General features: G+C 39.4%; 2 protein-coding genes and 1 long non-coding RNA gene across 5 annotated transcripts; 2 read left to right on the forward strand and 1 right to left on the reverse strand.

Annotated features, from left to right (window-relative positions):
* Positions 1-1,357: 1,357 nt before the first annotated feature.
* lgals2b (lectin, galactoside-binding, soluble, 2b) lies at positions 1,358-4,992 on the reverse strand. The gene is made up of 4 exons (XM_058640555.1): positions 4,934-4,992; positions 3,350-3,423; positions 3,040-3,211; positions 1,358-1,766 (listed from the first exon to the last, which is right to left on the reverse strand). The coding sequence occupies exons 1-4, from the start codon at positions 4,934-4,936 to the stop codon at positions 1,620-1,622; spliced, it is 396 nt and encodes a 131-aa protein (XP_058496538.1). The 5' UTR covers positions 4,937-4,992; the 3' UTR covers positions 1,358-1,619.
* On the forward strand, positions 4,842-15,537 carry LOC131466932 (GTP-binding protein 1-like). 3 transcript variants are annotated; one of them, XM_058640552.1, is made up of 15 exons: positions 4,842-4,987; positions 5,848-6,044; positions 6,467-6,578; positions 8,040-8,220; positions 8,900-9,083; positions 9,336-9,500; positions 9,597-9,720; positions 10,491-10,605; positions 11,283-11,427; positions 11,918-12,100; positions 12,400-12,535; positions 12,687-12,865; positions 13,417-13,548; positions 14,283-14,333; positions 14,694-15,537. In XM_058640552.1, exons 1-15 carry the CDS (start codon positions 4,879-4,881, stop codon positions 14,805-14,807), a joined length of 2,127 nt encoding a protein of 708 aa, XP_058496535.1. In that variant the 5' UTR covers positions 4,842-4,878; the 3' UTR covers positions 14,808-15,537. The 3 variants fall into 3 exon arrangements, with proteins under 3 accessions (XP_058496535.1, XP_058496536.1, XP_058496537.1); XM_058640554.1 differs by lacking the exon at positions 4,842-4,987 and adding an exon at positions 5,470-5,559; XM_058640553.1 differs by lacking the exon at positions 14,283-14,333 and having other exon boundaries at positions 4,843-4,987.
* A 1,205-nt stretch (positions 15,538-16,742) lies between these two features.
* On the forward strand, positions 16,743-18,817 carry LOC131466934 (uncharacterized). Its single transcript, XR_009241459.1, has 3 exons — positions 16,743-16,880; positions 16,984-17,107; positions 18,272-18,817. It is a non-coding gene; the product is annotated as an uncharacterized LOC131466934 (long non-coding RNA).
* The last annotated feature ends 4,498 nt before the right edge of the window (positions 18,818-23,315 follow it).

The following is a 23,315-nucleotide window of genomic DNA, read 5'->3' on the forward strand; positions in this document are numbered from 1 at the left end:
AGTAACAAAGTGATAAAAAAAGAATCCTCTCTAAACATCCTCGATTGAATGTGACAATCAAAAACAGCAACAAAATCTTTTCATAATGGACCTCATTCATCAGTACCTTTTTTCCCCTGAAATTTGCTCACAAAAGAACTCCTCTGCATGTCGGATTCATCCCACACAGAAATATAATATACTGTATGTCATTTTATTTATTTTAGAATTGGTTTCTATTGCACACAACAATTAGTGATCTTGACTTAGATCTCTGCCTTTTTACATGCACGTGAACACTCACCAACCAGGCGCAGGAGCAGTGGGCAGCATTTATCTGCAGTACCTGTGGCACCAGCTTGACCTGTGCCGGGATTTGAACCGCTGACCCTCTGGTTATGGGCCCAAAATCCATTGTGCTAGAGCATGGGCTGCCATATTAAATGTAACCTGTATGTATGTATATTGAAATATACTGTATGATCATGTATGTTTTACTCCAATTTACATTTATTTCATATGTGGACATTCAATATAGTATGTAATGGGATGGCCCTTTTAAACTGAACTGAGGTGTGTATTTACAAAGACCGTAATGCCTTGTAAAATGATGATTTTTTTTTTTTTAATATTAATGCTAAAATATACTGGCTGTTTGGATACTAGAATATTATTCAATTTCTAGATGTGAAGAGAACACAACTGGTTATTTAAGTATATGTCAGAAGACTACAAGACCTTCAGAGAAAGGCTGATATTTTCCCCGCCACCTTCTCTCTCCAGAGCCCTCGTCATTAACATAAAGCCAAATAAACCGCCTTTCTAATGGGAATCTCATCGACTAATATCGCTCCTTAATTCAGATACTAAGCTCTTGGCCAAAGTTTTAGCACGGAGGTTAGAGAAATTTCTCCCATGCCTCATACATGTAGATCAGAATGGATTTATTAGAGACAGAGAGGCTTTACACAATTTGAGAAGGGTTCTTAATATTAATCTATGCTGATGCGGGTGGGGACAGATACAGCCATTTCTTTCCCTAGTTGCGGAGAAGGCTTTTGATGGAGCGGCCCTATCTAAATACTATCCACATTTGGCCTGAGACAAAACATAATAAGGTGGATAGAGGACGTTTTGACGAATTCTGTTCTCTCAAAACCCTTTAATCTGTCCAGGGCAACCCACCAGAGGTTCTATTCAAGTAGTTTAAAAAGAAGTTTTTAATGTCAGAAGTTTGATGTTTGATCTTCAGTGTGTGTCAATTATATTCATACTTGAAAAGAAATCACCAGAATTGTAAATATTGAACAGTTTATGTCAGGTTAAATGTTTTGGGTTTTTTCTTTATGTGAGAGACGGATAAAGACAAAAAAACAACAACTTTTCACAGCATTTATTAATCAACCCAGTGACCAATGAGATGTCAAACAGGCACACAGTTTCAATAGATGAGCTGTGGCTCCCTCTTCAGGCCATAGGCTACAACATCGGGTCTCCATGTTGATGTAAAAGTTGTCATTGTTTCCATGAGCCTCAACAAGACAGTCGATCAGGCCTGGGCTCAGTAATGTGAAATAAACAATTTCGGCAAGTACAAGGGCGGCGCTGTTGAGTCAAGGGTCAAGACAAGGTTTTGACGTCTACTTGATCTTGATGCCGACGATCCTGGCGTCGCCGCTGATGTCAAAGTACTTGTACTTGACGTCTCCCAGACGATTGGGGAAATTAATCATGGAGCCGTCGGGCAGCTTGATGTAAAACTGCTCGTTGTTGAAGTTGATGTGAAACTAAAAAAACAGAGAGAAGTAAAGAGAGAGAAAAAATAATTATCTTCCAGTGTCAGACAGTTAATTTTGAATTATTGCACAATAAAATGAGAAAGTAAGTTGTGTGTAAAAGAAAAAAGAACACACACACACACCAGAGACATCAAGGTAAGACTTTCTATCTATTTCTGAGGCCGTTAACTTTTATGAGCCTCTAAACCCCGTCATGATTGTAGACTTTAGCTCAGTGTCTGTTGACTCAACAGAGTCGCAGCACAGATACTGAGCCCACTAATAACCTCCCTGTGGACACAGACGTTATGAATTATGAGCTTGAGCCAAATGACATATAAAATGCTTCGCCAATGGTCTGTAAAAACAATATTCTTTAATCGCACCCAGAGGCGGCTTTAAGGCTTGTGTTGTGTAAACAATGATAGACCCTGAAGAAAAGCGAGTTCATTCTTTAATCAGAGCTTTTGACGACTTTGCATCTAGCGTACGGTGACAGTTTAATTCTTTAGTTAATTCTTTGTGGATTTTTCAGGGTATTGGTGTTCCCAATTTTGTTACCAAGTAAACTTGTAATAATTTAATTTAATCACAATACAATGTGATGTTTATTCTTTTGGATGTCATAATTTGCCGACATCACAGTGTGCCACATAGGATTTGATTAATGTGAAAGTATACTATTTGCTCACTTTAAACAATTGCACTTATATCCAATCACAACAGCAGCTAAAATGTGACTTGACCATTTTATATGAGTTCATTCTTGACCTTTGCACTATGTAAATGGAACAAAATCTTCAAAATGGAGGCTGTTTTCACTTTTGCGTCAATATATCACTGTATATCATTGCTTTTGTGCATTCTATTTTAACTTTTTATAGTCTTATTGTTAATAACTTTCTATATTCTTTCCTGAAAATGCAGGATTTATTATTTATTATCTTTATCTTTACAGTCATTGCTGCTGTGACAATGTAAATTTCTTATCTTACGAAATGACACATTGATGCAAATTGATTAATCATTTCACCCCTAATTCAGACACAATGATAATCTATATTTTCATTTGAATTATGGCAGATATGGCTTTGAAGTATAACCTTTGAAATGGTGAATTACAATCCCTGTGAACCTGAGATTATGAGTTGTAATTATAAAGGATGGCTGGACAGTGGGGTCATCTACATGTTCTCTTCATACTGAAACTTAGAGCTTTGAACTTTAAGCTCTTCACGTCACCATAAACCTTTTATTGTCCCCTCATACTCCACCAACACACCTTGCACTCTTCCCCACGCTGGAAGGGGAAATTCCCCTCGCGGATCTCGTCACCCCAGCATCCCCCGGACAAGGTGTTGAAGACGATGGTGTTGGAATCGCCTCCGTAGTCGAAGCGGGGGTTGAAGTGCATTGCGATGTTGTCTGAGTCATGACCGATGTTGATAGAGAAGCTGTAATTGAGAATTGTCAAGAGAGTTGCATCGAAATGGGAAGGAGTAAATGATCTGTGTCCCTATTTTAACTTCCTCTTGACGGACTGAAACTACAGGAAGTTGCACATTATATATCAGCACTTGGGGCAAACTCACCAGTTGCAGTCACCCTTGGGTTTGACGCGGATCTTGAACTCCTGCCCCTCCTTGAATGTCATCTCTTGGACTTTCTGTAAAGACAAATTACGTAATAATAAGAGGAAAGTGGGTATTGATGGACAAGACTCATGTCACCCGGAGACATTTTCTATGACAGGACTGATGGACGCAAGGTGGAGGCACAACACCAGCACTGCGCTAGTAAAGTGAGACAGCTGTGAAGTGTTGGAGTGTGGCTGAAAACACCAAAAGGCACCCATGACAAATAGATTCTACTGCTAAAAACCCCTCCGATGTTCAGCGCTTTGTGAAAAATCACATCATCAAAAAAGTGCCTTGTGTGGTTTGGTAATTGCTAAGACTTTCTCAGGGTGGGGGTGACACTAGTTTTATAGATGGTGCTTTGTTCAAAGTCAAACAAAAGAGGCAATGTGTGGAATTTAAATGAAAAAAAACAACCCGTGAGGCTAATTCCTTTATTTCCCTAAAGGAAGAAGCAGAAAGAAAAACCGAAGACTTAGTGCAGCTAAATCCCTTTCATGTAAAATCAGCACATTCCCTATTTCCAATATCTGCATTAAAATAAACGGGTGATTTTTGTAAAGAGGACGAGTTTTCTGCTGTTTGCATCGTGCACTGTGTGGAAGGATCCATAATCACATTTTTTCTTCCCTGTTAATGATCAATTCATTCACTGCTGTAAACGTAGTGAAACAGGAAGGTGGTGTTTGTTCATTGTCATCTGGTTATCACGAGGAGACAGTAAAACCATAAAGAGACGCCCACGCAGCCAGCATTATAGATGGCTATAGATGAGCAGATGCCAGATGCCTCTCCACAGGCTGTGGGTGTATGATGGGCTTATATACCAATTTAATTACATCAAGCTCTTCTTTGCATACCAGGCTAATCCGCCTAATAAAACAATAAAACAACAAATTCCATATTCTATTGTCCTTGCATCATCTGAGCGTTATACATAAACTTTAACATCATGACCTCTCTATACCTAGACCCTACCCTCAGTCTATATCATCCACTGTACACTCCCAGTCATGTGTTATCTGCCCGCTATCTCACATCAATATTCGTTTATCATTAACTGAACAGGACAAAGTGTTGGAGAATAATTAAGTTCAGTTAAACTTTATCCATCCTGGAGGGGGAATTAAATTTCAGTTCCCAAATTACTTTACAACACACAGGCAGCGATTTTTTAGCATGAGGTGACCAATGTGAAAAAAAGTTTTTATATACACGGATAAAAGTCTGTACAAATAAAGTGCAAACCACAAGTACGAAAAAGTTACATATTTCAACTTCACTAATATCCGACCTGTTAATGTAAATGATCATTTTAAGAACACTCGGAATATGAATATGCGTGTACAGAATAACTATTATGTGAACTTGTAAGGATTAAAGTCAGAACATCATACAGTACATCAAAACATCAAAGTTACCAAAACACCAAGGTTATGGGAATAAGATGTTGTTATTATTAAATACAGATTTTGTTTTTGTCCATGCATGTGGAGATTGAAGAAATGCCCCATAAATTAAGGTTTTCACACCACTCACCATCTTGGCTGCCTTCAGTGGGTTGTGTTGCCAGTGACAAAGCCCTGCAGGAAGGTGAGTGCTTTTATATAACACTGATAACACTGGGAGGAGGGAGCAACCAACAGTAAAAAAGGAAAAAAGACTTTTCGCGTGCAGTGATATTTGCCCCAGAATAAAACTGTACTGTGAGGGTCATTATTTCTGCTACAGAATAATGGCTGCTACACCTTTATATGAAAAAAAATCCCCTTAAATCAAATAAAAAAATAATCCATACTTCACAGCCATTACTCCATTATCTTGCATTTCTTTTCCAAACCCAAGCTGGACACATTCTTTGTATTTATACATACATAGATGCATAATTTGCTCAACATTACTTGTTATTACGTTTTTAAAACAAACTTTATAATTGTATTTAAATGTAATCCATTTTATTTTAATATACACAGCCGTCTTCGTGTGAAAGTAGGTCACAAAATACTGACTTGACTATTTTTTGGCAGTAGGCGTGACTTGCAACTGATTAGCCAATCCCCTGCCTCCATTTTTGTATGGGCGTGTCATACAGTCAACGTCCACACAAACCGAAGCTAACCAGAATAAACAACTAAGTTAGCTTGTCGGCTAGCTAGCATCCCCAGGTATACCCGCGTCTAATTACAGATTGTATAATCTCGATATTTAGTTAGTCAGACATTCGACTTGATATGTAGTTTACATGTTCCAACTATGCCGACTTATTCATTTTAGCCTCTAATGTTTAATGTTGCAATGGCAAGTTTGATTGTTGTGTTAGCTTAAGCTAGCTTTCTGGGATAACGAAACTTTCTGTCTTTGGTGAAGGCTGCACGGTTGTTAGCCGGCGGGGCTAATCAAAGAGAGATAAGTTAGCTTGTTTATTTACTTTTGCAACTTTTGTTTTTCTTCAGAAATGGCCTCGGTAAAGGCGAAAGAACCAGCAGCATGTGCGGCTGCAATAGCCGCAGCGGCAGCAGAGTCCATAGTTCCGGCATGTATGTTTGCACCGGACCGAGGATGTGCTGACGATCCATCCGAGGGAGAAGGCTTTGAAGACGGCGAGGGCACAAACGGCGAGCCCGCGGATCATTTAGACTTAAGCAGTAAGGTGGGCCTCTCTTCAAATTGCACCAAGTGACTACATTTCACAAGTCCCCAACCACGCAGCCTTCGTTTGTTTTTGTTTTGACTGTAAAGGTGTGACGTTACATAATCGCTGCTGCCGGAAAGCTGCTCATAGCAAACCGGCTGTGCAAAACTCAAGAAAGTGACACGTATGTTGTTCTGCGTATGGATTGCATGGGATTACACATATACTTCTACTGTATCTGCAGACGTTGCAGTTCTTTGGCACTCATGCTGCCATAACAAATCAATTAAGTTACTGTCATTTGTTTCTCAAAGTGATTTGGAGAGCACATTTGTATTAGGGAACACGAGCAGCTGTTGAAATTATCTCTTTAAGATTAAAAACAGTGTTTTGACCTCTCCAGACCTGTCTTTTTTGTTTCTTTCTCCCTCAAATTTCAGCTGGTCCTTGTGAGTCCAGGTGAGAAACAGTATGATTCATTACTACAACATCTGAGGGAGCGGATAGATGAGGGCTCCGGAGAGACAATCTATTTGGTCGGAATGGGCTCAGGTAAGGAAAAGTCACTCTCCTGGTACTTACAGAGCAAGTCATCAGCTGAGTGTATCGTATTAAATTGAATGTAAGACAGGATCTGGCCTTACGATGAACATTTGCCTAATTAAACTTAATTACAAGAAAATTAGTGCAATTTAGAAAGTAAAACCAGAGATATCAATTGAGAGAAAATCGGATCATAGCTGATAACATATCTACTGACACGCTGACCAACAGAAAATATAGTTGTTTTTTTTATCTGTGTTAGATGGTGATGGTGAGTAGTTTTTAGGTGTACATGGGGAGAGGTCCCAGGCAGCTAACCCTCATTTATTGTGTTTCGTTTTCATCACAAAAAGCTGTGCTTTTGTTGGTCACCAGAGTTATTTTCTGTCTGTTACGGCGATGTGGCTGCTCTTTTGAAGGCTGAGGTCAGAGTGCATGTGTGAAAGGGTGTCATTTTTCCCTGCTCAGCACAGAGACTGTCACTGGTGCGCCAGTTCATGGTTTGTCTGCCTGGTGGATTGAGCATCTGGCTTGACTGTAGGTCTGCAACAATTAATCGCTCGTTAAAAATAAATCATCAACATATTGACACACACACTGATAGTTACTTGTATATCTGCTCCTCATACGCATTGCTGTTTAACGTCCAGTCGTTTAGGGAGGCAGCACTGTGGTGACTGTGGTTAAACAGGTTTTCTCACATTCACATTACACACACTCTAATCTCTCCTACAAATAACCTGTTTATTTATTCATAGATTTTTTTGCTATAGCTGCATTCAGTGAGTTGCTAGTATACCTGGTCACCACCCTGCCATAGAGCAAGTATAACAAGTTGCACTTAACATTAATGCTGACATATGGAAAGTATATTGTCATGGTTGTGTGATTAAAATAAAAGCCCACATTCAATAGCTAATGTACACTTTCTATACTTTCTATATTCATGTTTTTCAATGCTTTCCTTCCATGTTCTGCACCTGTAGAATCTTCTTATAACATAGACACCATTATATTTGTGTTATAGTGTGATTGAAAACATACACTCTTTTGTTTGTTTTAATTCACGCTTTTGTAATTCTTGTGACTTTTTGTAAAAATACATTTAAATTCTCTTCTCCTTTAATTAAGTCAGCAAGTTAATCAAATCAATCTGATATCAATAGAAAAAAAGCACAAATTTACAAATAAATAAGCTGACAATTGTGATATACCAATTGTGAAGATGCAATTATAAGCCCGACTGGAGGACAGTTTGTATATATATATATCCCAGTTTAATTTTTTATAATATTGATCAAACAAAGACTGACAATTAACTTTGTCTTCAATTTTAACTTGGGAACAAAACTCGATATTAACTGATTTGCAACTTATTTATAAGGTTTGCTGAATCAAAAATTTAGAGAGTTTGAATTAAGATTTTCTTTTCCCCCCTCAACTCTTATCTTAATCTTCCTCTCTGTGTAGATGGAGGTGACTATGGGCTGAATGAGAAGGACATGGAGGCGTCGGTTGCCACAGTGCAGCTGCTGTGTGAACAGATTGAGGCCGACCTGATCCTGCTAAGAGAGAGGACAGACGCTGGTGGACAGATCAGGGACTACCTCATCCGACGCCGTGTGGAAGAGCAAGATTTCCTGGAAGTTAGGTAAGAAAATGAGTCGGCGATAAGAACACTATGAGTGTTAGTTGGGGTAAATACTGCAAGAAATAGTTACCAGTGGAACTGCTCAGTGGCCAACAGCATAGAAAAGTTTCTGTATGGATGCATATTTAAGAATTCTTCAATATTATCATTCAGGTGTTTTTAAAAATGTTTTTTCTAAAGAGTTTAATCAGCAGTGTGTGTAATTTAGTACATAATAAAGATGCACTTATTCATCAGCTGTACATCAGTGTCAGTCGATACTCTGTATTTGACCTATCAGCAAATAATATGACATTTACTGATACAGATACTGATGGTTATTCAGGTGGTGTATATACAAATAAAATCTTATTTTCAAGAGCCTCTAAAACTTGTATTTTGTGTTTATTGAAGATATTATTAAAGGTTATTTGTTATATGCACATACAAGTGAAAAACCACAGCACACTGAAATGCCTTTAAGATTAATTCACAAGTGTTTTCATATATGTATTTGATTGAATTTGTAGTTATTCAAAAACAGTGTGTCATTTATAGTAGCATTTTATATTAGATACATTACCCAATGTTGTTATTTTAGGCCACTTATTGTGTGTTATATCGAGAGTTACCCTGTCATTCCGTCCCCGTCTGTATCTTGTGTAATTTCTCTTGTTTCCCTCTTCCCTCTTGTCTCCAGAGTGGCAGTTGTAGGGAATGTGGATGCTGGGAAGAGCACTCTGTTGGGGGTGTTGACCCACGGGGAGCTGGACAATGGCAGAGGCTTCGCCCGCCAGAAGCTCTTCAGGCACAAACATGAAATGGAGAGTGGCAGGACCAGCAGTGTGGGCAACGATATCCTGGGCTTCGACCAGGAGGGACAGGTGAGCTTCTACACCTCCACATCAGGGCCGTCACTTTTGCTACAAATGCTGTATCATTGGAGATATTCAGATCATTTTAAACGGTCTGATGTGCTTCTTGGGTGTATGTTTTTTCACTCTAACAAGTTTTTTAAGATTTAAGTTTAAACTTTCTCCCCTTTAGGTGTGATGTATCTATCACAGCATCAACCTAAGAGGACACTCTAGTCTGTGAAGGAGGAACATGTCACACTTACCTCTCTGTTTGTTAAGGTGGTGAATAAGCCAGACAGCCACGGTGGCAGCCTTGACTGGACCAAAATCTGTGAGAAATCCTCTAAGGTCATCACCTTCATTGACCTGGCCGGTCACGAGAAGTACCTCAAAACCACCGTGTTCGGCATGACTGGGCACCTACCGGATTTCTGCATGCTCATGGTGAGAAAGACTTGCAAAATTCAACGCCGTTTTTAAGATTTTCCTCTCAGTATTGAATTCTGACATTATATTTCTGTACCTCTTCTATACTCTCAGGTTGGCAGTAACGCTGGCATCGTTGGCATGACCAAAGAGCATCTGGGTCTGGCACTGGCCCTTAACGTTCCGGTGTTTGTTGTGGTCACTAAGATAGACATGTGTCCAGCCAACATCCTCCAAGGTAAAGAGACGTGAATGGCTATGTTTAACATTAAAGTTTTAATGTAGTCACAGGTTTATGTGTTTGTACTTACATGAGTTGAACACAAACTGTGTTCCAGAAAAAAAGGTGGTGGGGGGGATCATTTCCAGCCTTCTGTTCCAATCTCTGCATTGAAAGGCTTTCAAATTCATGTCACTTGTGCTGGGTGATGTGAATGATGCGAAATTCACATCTTTGCATTTTGCAGTTTGTTGCTTTTCCCCCGTTAACTAACAAATATGAAATTGTCACAAATAATTCCCAGTTCTCTTTTGGAGGAGGATTTTTATTGTGAAACAAAACAAGGGAAAGTTTGGTCTACATGAAAAATAAATGACTAAAATGGATACATTTATAGCAAATGAGAGCAGGTTTAAATGATTCATTCCGTTGAGTGTTGCTTTTTTACATAATCTAAACAAGCTTCATGATTTTTCAGCTTCTTAAATGGGATTTTGTTTTGTTTCTTCGCACCATATAACAGAAATCATCAGCTTAATTGATTGCAAAATTCACATCTTGAAAAACAAATAACTGAAATGGATACATTTATAGCAAATGAGAGCAGTTTGTAAAACAGGGAGCTAATATTGTTTTAAAATGGAACATTTCTATCTCTAAGGTCAGCCATTTCTATTTCTAAGGTCAGCCATTATTGCGCATCTTAATGTCTTAAAAGTCTCATTTGTATGATTTTAGTCTGAAAAGCTTCTCACCCATTGGATATTTTTGTGTGTGTTTCTCTGCAGAGACGCTACAGTTATTACAGAGGTTATTAAAGTCTCCAGGCTGCAGGAAAATCCCAGTGCTGGTCCAGAACAAGGATGACGTCATTGTCACAGCCTCCAACTTCAGCTCAGAGAGGTAAGAGCAAAGTGGAGGATGACAGAAGGGATGATGATGAGAGTCTGGACAGCAGTGAAGCACAAAATCAAAAATCAGGCCACGGGCTTTCAAAGAGAATTGGTTCATGAGTCAACAGAGAAAAAGTGGTACTGGTTCTTAAAACTGTCATTATCTAATCAGCCAAATCTCAACACAAGCTTCAGGGCCACATTTTGTGATTGGTTTCTGTGAGGTGCAGTTTTCTCCGCAGTCGATTATTCTCTTTGCAGCTCCACCAAAAAAAATTGCCTTAATTTGCAGGCAGGTCGGTAGGTTGCAGCAGCAAGTAGCCACTCTTCACGAGCTCAGAGATTTATGCCATTGAAAATCGGTGGCCAGTTTCCATCTGCCGCGTGTGTCTTTGTTTGATTGAAAGTGACAACTTTCGGGGCATTTAGTCAGAGAAGGGGATTGCTAGTGCATATTAAGTCCCAAAATTTAAACTTTTTAAGTACTCTAAATGTGCATTTTGTCTTAATTGGACTGTGGGCTGGGGAGGAAGACGGGAACCACAGAGGTACGATTGGGATAATGATGGGCAGTAAACAGTCTGGATGCCTGTCATTCTTTTTAAACATTTGGCTGTCTTTTGTCTCCTGGCGAATGTAATTTTTGTCTGATGTCCTCTCACCCTCTCTTTCTCTCTCTCTCTCCAGGATGTGTCCAATCTTCCAGATCTCAAATGTGACCGGGGATAACATGGACTTGTTGAAGATGTTCCTGAATTTGCTGTCTTCTAGAACCACCTGTAGGGTGGATGAGCCAGCAGAGTTCCAAATAGACGACACATACTCAGTACCGGTATGATATGAAATACAGAATGCAGTCATGTGAGAGTCATTGGGGTCAAAAGCCAGTGTGTCTCCCAGGGTTGGGCTTTCCTTGTTTAATATTTAGCCAGTTGAAATACACCACTTGTGTCCTCCAGCTTCACAGCAAAACATTGGGTCAACAAGTTACTCCCCCCCCAAGTTCGATCATATACTGCGTCTGAATTTCGGAAAAGAGTCAGTCGCCACAGAACGTAAACAAAAGGTAGCTGTGTTAGTTGCCTTAAATATAAAAAAAGCAATCTCAATGAATCAAGTGTTAATTGTATAGTGCTAGTTTCAGTGAAACTGAAAAGAGAGGTTTATGGTCTTTATGTGAGTTTAATAGCCTCAGCTATTTACTTCATTCTTTCATGGTTAATCCTCAAAAAAAGAGACACAACTACAACACACAAGGCTTCAAGTTTGACTTAAGACTCCCTCTAGCAATGTTTATAGTCATGCCGCTCTTCTCTCAACAGGGTGTCGGCACAGTCATTTCGGGGACGACGTTACGTGGATTGATACGGCTCAACGACACGATGCTTTTAGGCCCAGACCCTCTGGGCGTGTTCATCCCCATCGCAGTTAAATCCATTCACCGCAAAAGGATGCCGGTTAAAGAGGTTCGCGGTGGACAGACGGCATCCTTCTCCCTCAAAAAGGTATGTTTGGTTGAATTACTCCTATTGCAAAACACCTTTTTCATCCTCTGACCTTAAACAAAGGTAAGAACTTGAGACTACTTTGAAACCTTTGAGTGCAATAAGCATATAAATTAGTTTCCTAACTGTATAATCAGTTTTGTAATGCATGTAAATCCCAGAGAGAGGGCGCAGGTAGTCTTCTGTCTCTAATTCTTGTTTAGCTTCACTAACCACCAAGTTAATTTTTCTCTTTCTCTTCCTGCTGATTTTTAATTTTTTTTTTTTTTACTTTCTTTACTTTCTTTGAATTATCTCAGATCAAACGTTCATCTATAAGGAAAGGAATGGTGATGGTCTCCCCAAAGCTGATGCCACAGGCCACCTGGGAGTTTGAGGCTGAGATTTTGGTGCTACATCATCCGACTACAATATCCCCGAGATACCAGGCCATGGGTTTGTGACGATATCATCAAATCCCCTTTCCCAACATTTTAACCGATTTTTGAGTACATATTCTGCTGCTCTCGCATTATAAAAAAATACATGTTTAATTAGAAACACTGCTTCTTAATCAAGACTGACTTATCTTTCTCCATCTTACCAGTTCATTGTGGCAGTATCAGGCAAACAGCGACCATCCTTTCCATGAATAAAGACTGTCTAAGGACAGGCGACAAGGCCTTGGTCACCTTTCGCTTCATTAAGACCCCGGAGTACCTGCACTGTGACCAGAAGCTGGTGTTCAGGGAAGGACGCACAAAAGCTGTGGGCACTGTCACTAAGGTACTGGCACTTTTGTTGATGGAGAGCATTTTCTGAGCCTGAAATAACAAAGTAGTGTTACAGTTAATAGAAGTTACAAGTAAATACAATAGAGCTTACAGAGTGTGAGAGTATAAAGTGTGTCAAGCCGTGTTTTTATCATGGCACAGTTTTGGTTTGGTACGGTTTGGAACGGTCAAGCCCTCGGCACTGTGGTAGATCAGTGGTAAAGCGAGTCAACTGGGATGTTGTGGGTTAAATTTCCAGCTCAGCTAGTCTACATGCCAATGTGTCCTTGGGTAAGATACTTAACCCCACGTTGCTCCTGATGGCTGTGCCGGCAGCGGGTGAAAGATGGTGAATATAAATGTGTTGTGTGAGTGTTAGTGAATGTCAAAACTGTTTTACCCCTTCTAAATGGTTTAAAAGGGGTAAAAAGACTGGATATAAGAAAGGAAATCAGACTGACATTAGTAATGGTAGATACTCAGCGTTGTGGTATCATTACTGGACAAGAAATTTAGCTCAGAAATCACCGAATAATGTGGATTTACTTTTCTCTGCACTTTCAGCTTCTCCAGTCAGTGAGCACCCAGGCGGCCAAGGCCCAGCAGTCCAAGTTACAGGCCAGTAGGAAGACGCCGGGCAGTGAGGAGGCTGGAACAACAGCACGACCGCCGAGCCCTAACGCAGCGCAGCTACCAGTGAGTAAACCCATCCACCCCTGTAACATTCTTATAGAGAGCTTGGTGTTCTTTATGTAGCCAGTACTGTTCAACTTTATTGCAACAAAAATAATTATACGCTTGTGTTTTTTCAACGGATGACAATTTCCTTACATATTGGACGACAGTACTAACTCAGGATGGGATTATTGATTATATTGTAAATAACATCTTTATTATCATCCAGAACAACGGTATTAGAGCTGCTGCAACTATAGATTCTTCTCATTATTGATTAATCTAATTTTCTCGATTCCTCAAAATGTCAGGAAAAAGGTGAAAACTGAGCAAATGCAGCTCGAGATAACATCCTAATAATAAGTCTTAGTCATGCTGCATCAACTAGGATGCTTTGTTTTTTGAATAATGTTCATGAAGAATGTTAAAACTGTTAAAAAGCCATTTTACTTTGACACTTATTTCCTCATTTTACCACTTGAATGTCATCAGTTCATGTTCTCAGTCACTAACTTCTCTCATCCCCGTTTCACCCAATTGTGATTTTTCTTCTCGCGCTCAATGTCTTTCTTTCTTTCCATCATCATCATCATCATCATCACTCTTTGTCCTTGATCCAAACATTCCTCACCTCTGCTTCTTTTTTCCTATCCGTCTATTCCTTCAACTTAACGTAATTGTCTCCTTATATGCTTTCATCTCCTCTGCTTGCCCTCCCTCCCTCCCACTCTCCCTGTCTTGGCATGCTGCGTCAGACAGTGGCAGAGGAGGAGGCTCTATGTAAAGATGGCAACAAAGAAAACAAGGTAAAGAGGTTTCTGCCGATGACCGCAGCAGCGGTCTCATTTGTTTTGGTGGTGTTTTTCTTTTTTTTTTTATTAGTTTAAACCAGGGGTGTCCAAACGAGGGCCATATTTGATAATGTGAAGATTTGCGAGGGCCATTGGTCCTTTCCCCCACTGTTATTTCATTTTCAATTTCACAATTATCGTTTTTAAATGGAAATGTAACCAAATCTAAGCCACACAAGATGGCGATGTAATTCTTTCCTCTTGGAGCCACGTTCACCTCACATTTCCCCTCTAAACCTCTAAACCTTTCTAGCTTTTAAAAGCTGGTTCCCGTTCACATTTGTCTCACTGTGACACTTCCTGTCCTGTCCGCAGCTCAAGTCTGGAAGCGGAGGACGCAGGAGAGGTGGTCAGAAACATCGAGGGAAAGGCCTGAACGCCGCAAACATCTCCACACCGGTGGCTGCAGGAGCAGCAGGCACAGCGTGAAAAAAAAACACACAAGTAGATAAAAAAAAAAAGCACAACCTTTCATTTCTCCTCAGCCCATGTCATCTGGTTACATAGAGGAAAAGTGACTGCAGGGTCCTCTGGTTGCGGTAAACACACTAACACACAGTTACAATTCTTGTTCTTAGTTTTATTGCAGGGAAGTGCAATTTATAGGTGACATTATATAACATTTTCCTTCTCTAATACAAATGTTTAAAGGGTGTTTGAGCAGTTCTTTGACAGCATTAACAGTTTTTTCCTCAGCGAGCAGAGGCGTCGGTCACTTTCCCCCTCATTACCATTTTTCTCTTTGTTCATCCTCTCATGACCAGCTCAACTGAAACTAAAATGAATGCACCTTTTTCTGTGCTGTCACATCAGTGATTTAAGGTGGTCCATGGTGTTTACGACTATTTAAAAATAAGAAAAAGAAAAAAAGAAGCACCCTTTCATTGTGAAAAACTGACTGAAATCAAATGGAATTGATGCCAAACTATCAGTGTCTCACATAAGCTTAATAATACACCACTTTGTTTCGCTTAAACCAATATTCTGGTTGGTGAATCCACCCTCTGAAGCGAAGTAGAGATGACTTTGGGTATATTTTGTGGCCAGTTAACAGTTGTTTGCCCTTGGATTAACTAACACTCTATCAAACATTTATCTTCTCAAAGATGAAGAGAAAAGTCTGACATTTTGACATTAAACACATGTTAAACTTCTTGTATATTCATTCAGATCGTCTATTGTCAAGAGAAAAAAAGAAATAGTGTTTACTTTTTATTGGAAAGGGCACTCACCTTGCCAGTTTATTTGGATTTTGTACCTAATAAACTGGCAACCTACACGAGGGTTTAAATGTACATAGTCATACATAATTTTAAATATAGTTTTTAGGTGTTGATTCAAATGTGTGATCGTTTCATTCAAGGTTGCGTTTTGATTCACCATCAATGAAAAATCAATCACCTCTTAAAACAGTAATTGAACACAGTTAAGTGCTGCCATAATAATCCGTAAGCCAAGTGGAGAAAAAGCACAACTTTCCTTTCATTTTGATACAGTCTGATCTTTAAAAATGAAGAAAACTGATCATTTTTATGCACAGAAAAAAAAGATGAATCCAGTATTTTTAAGGTGTGTTTTTTTTACACCTCCAATGTCAAAAAGCCAAGTAAGAACATGTCAACAAAAAAAAAGATTATATTTTACTGTGACGTGAATGTTTGTGCACTCAAAGCTAAAGTATTTTTTTCATACGATGAGGTACAATTATTTTCCAGGGTGTTTAGTATTATGATTTGACATGATATGATATTCATCTTGGACTGTTGAGTAATCACGAGACAGACGGTGTGGTGTTTCTTGATATGTGTGTGAACAGAGCAGCTGATGAGGCACACGTTTATAAAAATGCAGGTCATCTCATATTGTACTTTAATAAGCCACTGATCAGAAGAAACTAAGTTGCTACAAGTGGACATTTTTCCACTGGTTTTCTAGAGTTTGATGACCCTTCTAGTTTTGAATTTTACATTGGAAATTGAATTGAGTGTGTTATTGGTGGTTATCATGATTCTTAAGGGTTTGTTTGTTTCAGAATCCTGATCTGGGTGACCCAGATTGCCCCTTCTTTTTGTCTAAATTGATAAGGCATGGGCTCATTGTGAAGGGACACAGTTTGTGTGTATGTTTGTACAAAAAAAAATAATGCAAAAAGTTGTGCAGAAGGACCGAGGATGGAAAAAAAAGTGCCATTTAAATTAAGTGGTGCCAGTTTGTGTTTGTGTAAATCCGTTTTAAATAAAGATCTTCTAGAAACTTGACACATCGTAAGGAAAATATTTGTTACAATTCTTGAGATAAAAAATGATAACAAACAACCATTTTTGGCTAAGCTAACAAAAGAACTAAGGTATTTCATGAAGACGATCAAAACTGCTGCTGTGTTTTTTTTGTCCATAGGCTGGACACGATAATGGAAGAAGTCTCAACGGTTTAAAAAGTGAAGCCCAGGAACTATAGTAGAAGCCACCAGGGGGCAGCTCTACTGGTTGCAAAACAAATTTGGTATGATTATAACATCGGTAAACATTGTCCTGAGGAGTTAAAAGTCTTTATCGCCATGTTTCAGCTCTCTTGTCTCCTGTTTACATTTTGCTTTTATCCAAAGTGACTTACAAAAGAGGAATAAGCTACATAGAAGTCGTCTTGGAAAGAAATCCACTAGATGGGAACAGTGGACTGATAAAGGATGAGAGTGCCAAGGTGAATCCAAGTGCAGGGGAGGGTGTAGGGTAAGTGCTAGGACAGAAGATGCTCTCAGAAGAGCTGGGTTTTCAAGAGCTTCTTGAAGATAGACAGGGACGCCCCCTGTTCTTGTTGCGCTCAGTAGGTCATTCCACCAGTGTTGAACGACACATGAAAAGAGACCAGACGACAATCCTTTGATGAACGGAGTAGTCGTGGGGCAACGTAAGCCTTTAGGAGAGCATTTAAGTAGGTGGGAGCAGCCCCATGAAACACTTTGTAGGCTAGCATCAGTGATTTGAATTTGATGCGGGCGGCTAAGGGTAGCCAGTGGTCGGCCACATGGATAATTGTGTAACGTATGTTCCCATGTAGAGGAAAACAGACGATAAATCATGGCACATGTGAGTGGACACCAGTGTAATTGGTTCCTGGTATCGTGGTTACAGGTGTGTGAATATTCTGGTTACAAAACGTGTCATGCCGTTGGTCTAACTGCGAATGTTGAGGCTTCAAAATAAGACAACTGAAAGACCACATCCATTTTTATATACAGGCTATGCTTGTTTCATAACTAGCTCCTAATACTCCTTACTGTCGTAAATTAAGTATAAATGTGAAGAGTGTCGTTTTTCTCTCAAAGATACTGAATAGGGTAAAAATGCTTTGCTATCAGCTTTAATACCATAATGTCAAATTTAAGACAAAAAAGTTGTCTCTTTCAGCATAAAGACATATAAGATATACAGTATATATGTCTTTATACATACATATACATGTTCATCCATGTCCTTGTATAAAATGACATTGGAAAGCACAAATATTTAACTTTTTTGGGTAACATTTGCAAAACCCACTGATGAAAATAAAAGTTTACCAACATGGAGATTTCTGCCTCACAGCAATGATTCTATTGTTGTCAGTTAGACACGTAAACACCATAAAAAGCTATAAAAACAAATTTGAAATTGCTTTTCAGCAAAAAAAAACTACTTTTTAATGGCTGTAAGGCCACTTCGTCTGGCAGCCTGCTATTGATGAAAAGGGCCTTTCAATCAAACTTGCTCAATAGTTTAGAAAAAGTCAGCCTTCCAGCCATAATTATTTTCAAACACCCCAGACCTTAATTCTGGAGAAGTAACAACTGAGCGCTTTGGAAGCATTTCCATCAAAGTCTCCCTCTGTGAACCTGTGGGCTCTTTTTTCCACAGGTGCTGTTTTGCCTCGATGGCATCGAAATGGAAATAGGAGTGGTGTTTGATGCAGAGCACGAGATAAGCAGAAGGCTTGATGAATGCAGCGGTGGAGCGTTTCAAGGTTGCACTCTGAATGGTTTATGAAAATATTAGAAAACAATCCACTTCCACCGTATCTGTGTTTATCCCATTTACACATTTAATCGTCCAATTCTGATTCACCTCACGTTCCTCTGTGCAGAGTTCAAATTATACAACCTAATAAAAGCTCATCAGACCGCCTGAAGTAATTGCTGTGTGGTCCAGCAGAGGGCGCTGTGAGCACAGCTTGGTCTTAGATGCAGCGATGTTTTGATGTCCAGATGGTAGATCATGTTACCAGTACGAGAAGCACGGAGCCAAGTTAGGGTCATGGTGGGGAATATTTTTTTTTTACCAAATGACTCACAGACTGGTACTGGTACTGGTGGCCTGGTGGTTGTGGACCTCTGATCTAAACAACTGTTTTAAAGAGAGAAGGAAGTAAAAGATGCAGATATTTAAATGACTCCACCACCTGTAGGTCTTCAAATGAATAATATTCATTTAAACTTGATAGGTTTCAAGCATTTAAATGCATCGGCCACATTTTAAGAACCTTGAAAAAAAATCTTTATACAAACTGTATATATATATATATATATATATATATATATGCATATATATATGTATATATGTATATACATATATATATATATATACACACATATATATGTGTATATGTATATATATATGTGTGTATATTTAACCTTTTTCTCTTTTCCTTCATTTAGTGTTATGGTTCTCAAACTGTGGTACGTGTACCACCACAAGCTTCCTCTGGTGGTACTTGGAGTAAAAAAAGTGAAATACTGTTCTACTGTATATACCAGGGTAGAGCTGAGGGATTTTGATTGGAGTGTGCGTACAATCAAGAAATTAAATAATAATAGTTAAAGTCACCTTATTTATTGCTCCAACTTAATCTAACTTCACTACACCAGTGTGTGAAGTATATGTGAGGAAGAGGAGGATGATGAGAGAGCAAATTATCTTGTCGGGATAAAATCTGCTTAAAAACCACTCCTTTAGTGTGTCTGACAGCACATTTGTAGAGAGCCAGCTTTGTATGTACCTTTAAAACAGCGTGAATCCTATCTTTGTATGTCTCTACACACACACACACACACACAGAACGAGTTAACAGATGAACCCGTTCTCACCCTAACTCCCATTTGCGAGCTCAATAGAATGGATTCCTGCCCCGGCATTCTGGCCGAGGCATTGTTTTGTTTATCTCTGACCACAACACGGTGGCCTCGGGAGGCTCCCGGGCCTGATGAGAGGAAAGAGAAGAGTTCACAGCATTATTCATGGCTGTGCCAATTAGCTGACGGACAGCAAAGTCTGCAAAGAGAAAAGGATGGCAAAATAAGAAGCAGGAGTTTCTAAATCTCTCCAAGGGTTGTAATTGTTTTGGATAAAGAAAAGGAAAAAATGTCCATTGTCCAGCCACAGTTACAGCTCAGGGTGCACTTTTTAAAAATACTGATATATGTGGTGTTGCAATATGCTGTAACACTTTCCTTATTTTGACTGACGTTGAATTTGCCAAGTCTTGTTGACAGGTGTGCGTCAGCAGACTGTGGCATAAGTAGGGAAACAGCATTTGTGAATGGAAACACTTTTTTTAGTAATGACCATCCTTGTTCATTTTAGTTATATTGAGGGAGTCTTACAAATAATCCAGCACAGTCTGGAGACCACGTATGACTAAAATACCAACGTCAACCCAAGCAGTTTATTGCCAGTGGGTATGAGCCAGCGTATTTATGAGTCAGTGTTTGGTTTTGTGATAGGATTTTGATTTAATCTCGTCTTTTATGCACCTTCAAAAAAGTCACGTTAATGCACCTAGAGCACTAAAGTGTGTTCATATAAATAATTTTTTTTATTTTTTTTTTAAACCAACACCAGTCCTTTTCATACATAAAGGACAAATATTAAAGAATTTAAAACAAATTTCACCCGTAAATTGTTAAATTGAATGCATTTATTGCATTAAATGAATGATGCACCTTAATTTTATAACACAATGAATTATTTTTAATATACTTCATGACAATATGTGAAAGATTAGTAGGAACATTTGTTTGTATGCATTTTTGTCTTATTTGCAATGCCATATTTAATAAAAAAACACACCTAGAGCACTGAAATGTGCTAATTAAAAATGAGAATTCTTTGACACGATGTGTCAAAAATACAATAATAATCAAAGTTTATAATAGACTAAAACTTAAAAATACTGTCATTCATTGTCTTTGTGTCTGGAGATTGTTTGACAGTTTTACAAACTACTGTCGATGAAGTCAGTCTGAAAAGACGCTAGATATCACAAGAACACGTCCTGTCTTTAGAGATTTCACACACGACGGGGTGAAAAAGGTGTTGAATCGTAAAATAAGCTATCTTTATTTGAGTAAACAAAACAGATCAGGGATTGTTCCACACACACAGTCGGCTGCACTGCACATCACTACATCCATAAACCTTTTCTTTGGTCTTCCTCTGGACCTCCTGCCTGGCAGTTCCAACCCCAGCATCCTTCTACCAATATACTCACTATCCCTCCTCTGTACATGACCAAACCATCTCATTCTGGCCTCTCTGACCTTATCTCCAAAACATCTAACGTGCTGTTCCTCTGATTGACTCATTCCTGATCCTATCCATCTTCGTCACTCCCAAAGAGAACCTCAACATCTTCATCTCTGCCAACTCCAGCTCTGCTTCCTGTCTTTTCCTCAGTGCCACTGTCTCTAGACCAAACATCATCGCTGGTCTCACCACTGTCTTGTATATCTTTCCTTTCATTATGGCTGATACTCTTTTATCACACCCATTCCAACCAGCTTGAACAGGTTTCTTCACCTCTTTTCCACAATCTCCACTGCTCTGGACTGTTGACCCTAAATACTTCAAATCCTCCATCTTCTTGATCTCCCCTCCCTGTAGCCTCATGGTTCCACTTGGGTTCCTCTCATTCACACACATATAGCATATCTCCACCTCTCGAGCTTTTCCTCCACCTGGTCTCTGCTCTCACCACAGATCACAATGTCGTCTGCAAACATCATAGTCCATGGAGATTCCTGTCTAACCTCATCTGTCAGTCTGTCCCTCACCACCGCAAACAAGAAGGGACTCAGAGCCGAACCCTGAAGTAGTCCCACCTCCAACTTGAACTTCTCTGTCACACCTACAGCACACCTCACCGCTGTCTCACAGTTGGTTGCCACTCCAGACTTCCTCATACAGTACCATAGTTCCTCTCTCTGCACCGTCATAGGCTTTTTCCACATCTACAAAGGCACAATGCAGCTCCCTCTGACCTTCTCTGTATTTGTCTACCAGCATTCTTAAAGCAAATACTGCATCTGTAGTACTCTGCTCTCAGTCTAGTTTCCACTACTCTTTCCCATAACTTCATTGTAGTAACTTCATCAACTTTATTCCTCTATAGTTACTGCAATTCTGAACATCTCCCTTATTCTTAAAAATGGGCACCATCACACTTCTTCTCCATTCCTCAGGCATCCCCTCACTCTCTAAGATCCTGTTGAACAGTTTAGCCAGAAACTCTACTGCCTCCTCTCCTAGACACTTCCATACCTCCACAGGTATATCATCAGGACCAACTGCCTTTTCCATACTTCATCCTCTTCAATGCCCCCCTCACTTCATCTTTACTAGTCTCTGCTACTTCATGGTTCACAGTAGTTACCTCTTCTACCCTTTGCTCTATTTCATTTTCCTCATTCATTAGCTCTTCAAAGTACTCTTTCCGGAAGGGGGACTAAACGTAAGACATTACCTGCCTTTCTTTCCTCTGGCTCGGCCCCCTCTGTCTCTGTTTCTGTTCTTATATCTAATGTTTACAATGTCTTTTTTGATGTAACGTCACAGCGCAACTTCGTGATGCCGTCTTTACGGGGAAAGATCGTTTTCGTTGTTTGCCGTTTCTGTGTCGATGTGGCCTCAGGAAATAGTAAGTAAGATACTTGAAATGCAGTGAAGTGCAGTGACACAGATTCATAATGATACATATAATAATAATAATAATACAGGTGAATGGTTGCTGTAATTGTTTGTTTGGACAGTATGACGGCGTTCTGCTCTGTGCTGCTGCTGCTGCTGCTGCTGTGGAGTTATAGTAATGTAGCATCTTTGATATTACGGTTGGATTATTATGGTCGCTGAAACAACACTGGTCTCACTTTGGAACAGTACGGCAATGTGCAATCACAATGATCATCATAATCTTCAAATAAACCAGCAGACGGCAACATAAATGAGATTTATTTTATAAACTGCAGTGGCTTTTCTCTCTCGCGCGGCTGTGATTGTCTCTCTGAACCTTAAAGAGGAAAATAAAATCCCATTATTGTAAGTATTTTCTTAAACGTGCTCGAGTCAAAGGAGCCTCCGCAGCAAACAGTTGATTTATTCATGAGCGTCTTTACAAGTGGAGAGAAAACCAGAGACTGTCTCGCTGTGCAACGATGTCTGTAATCACCATTCGAATATAAGTTATTTTATTTTATTGCCGAGGCTTGAACACAAAGCACCTCTGATCTCGTTTGCAGTGTGTGTGAGAAAGCCGCTCGTCTGCGTATGCGAGGTTCTCCGACTCTTCAATGGACGGAAATTATAGAACAGAGGGAATTAAAATAACATAGAGGTGAGAGCTCAACAACACGTCTTTCTGACAACACTGTATTTAAGCATTCGCCTTCTTGCAAACGCTGTCTTTAAAGGAAAAGTAAATATTGTCACCTTATAAGGTTGGGTTTGCTCCACTACACTGCACAACAATTGCATCATTGGAATAATTACATATAGCATAATTAATGCTGATGAACTTTGTTTGACACTCCTCCCCGCACCACTGAACAAGGACAGCATTAAAGCAGAAGTGACACTTCATGTCTAACTGCTAAATGTCAGTAATTGTGCAAAGTTAATTGAAAATAAAGTC

Source organism: Solea solea, chromosome 10 (assembly GCF_958295425.1).
Source record: "Solea solea chromosome 10, fSolSol10.1, whole genome shotgun sequence".
NCBI lineage: Eukaryota > Metazoa > Chordata > Actinopteri > Pleuronectiformes > Soleidae > Solea > Solea solea.

Excerpts from the sequence above, each read along its gene's own strand:
- lgals2b (XM_058640555.1), bottom strand. Across the intron at positions 3,212-3,349 it reads CCCAAGGGTGACTGCAACTG|CTTCTCTATCAACATCGGTC; the intron begins GTGAGTTTGCCC and ends TCTCAATTACAG. Across the intron at positions 1,767-3,039 it reads AGCGTGGGGAAGAGTGCAAG|TTTCACATCAACTTCAACAA; the intron begins GTGTGTTGGTGG and ends CTGTTTTTTTAG.
- LOC131466932 (XM_058640552.1), top strand. The coding sequence starts at position 4,879 with ATGCATGTGGAGATTGAAGAAATGCCCCATAAATTAAGGTTTTCACAC. Across the intron at positions 6,579-8,039 it reads TTTGGTCGGAATGGGCTCAG|ATGGAGGTGACTATGGGCTG; the intron begins GTAAGGAAAAGT and ends CTCTCTGTGTAG. Across the intron at positions 8,221-8,899 it reads CAAGATTTCCTGGAAGTTAG|AGTGGCAGTTGTAGGGAATG; the intron begins GTAAGAAAATGA and ends TCTTGTCTCCAG.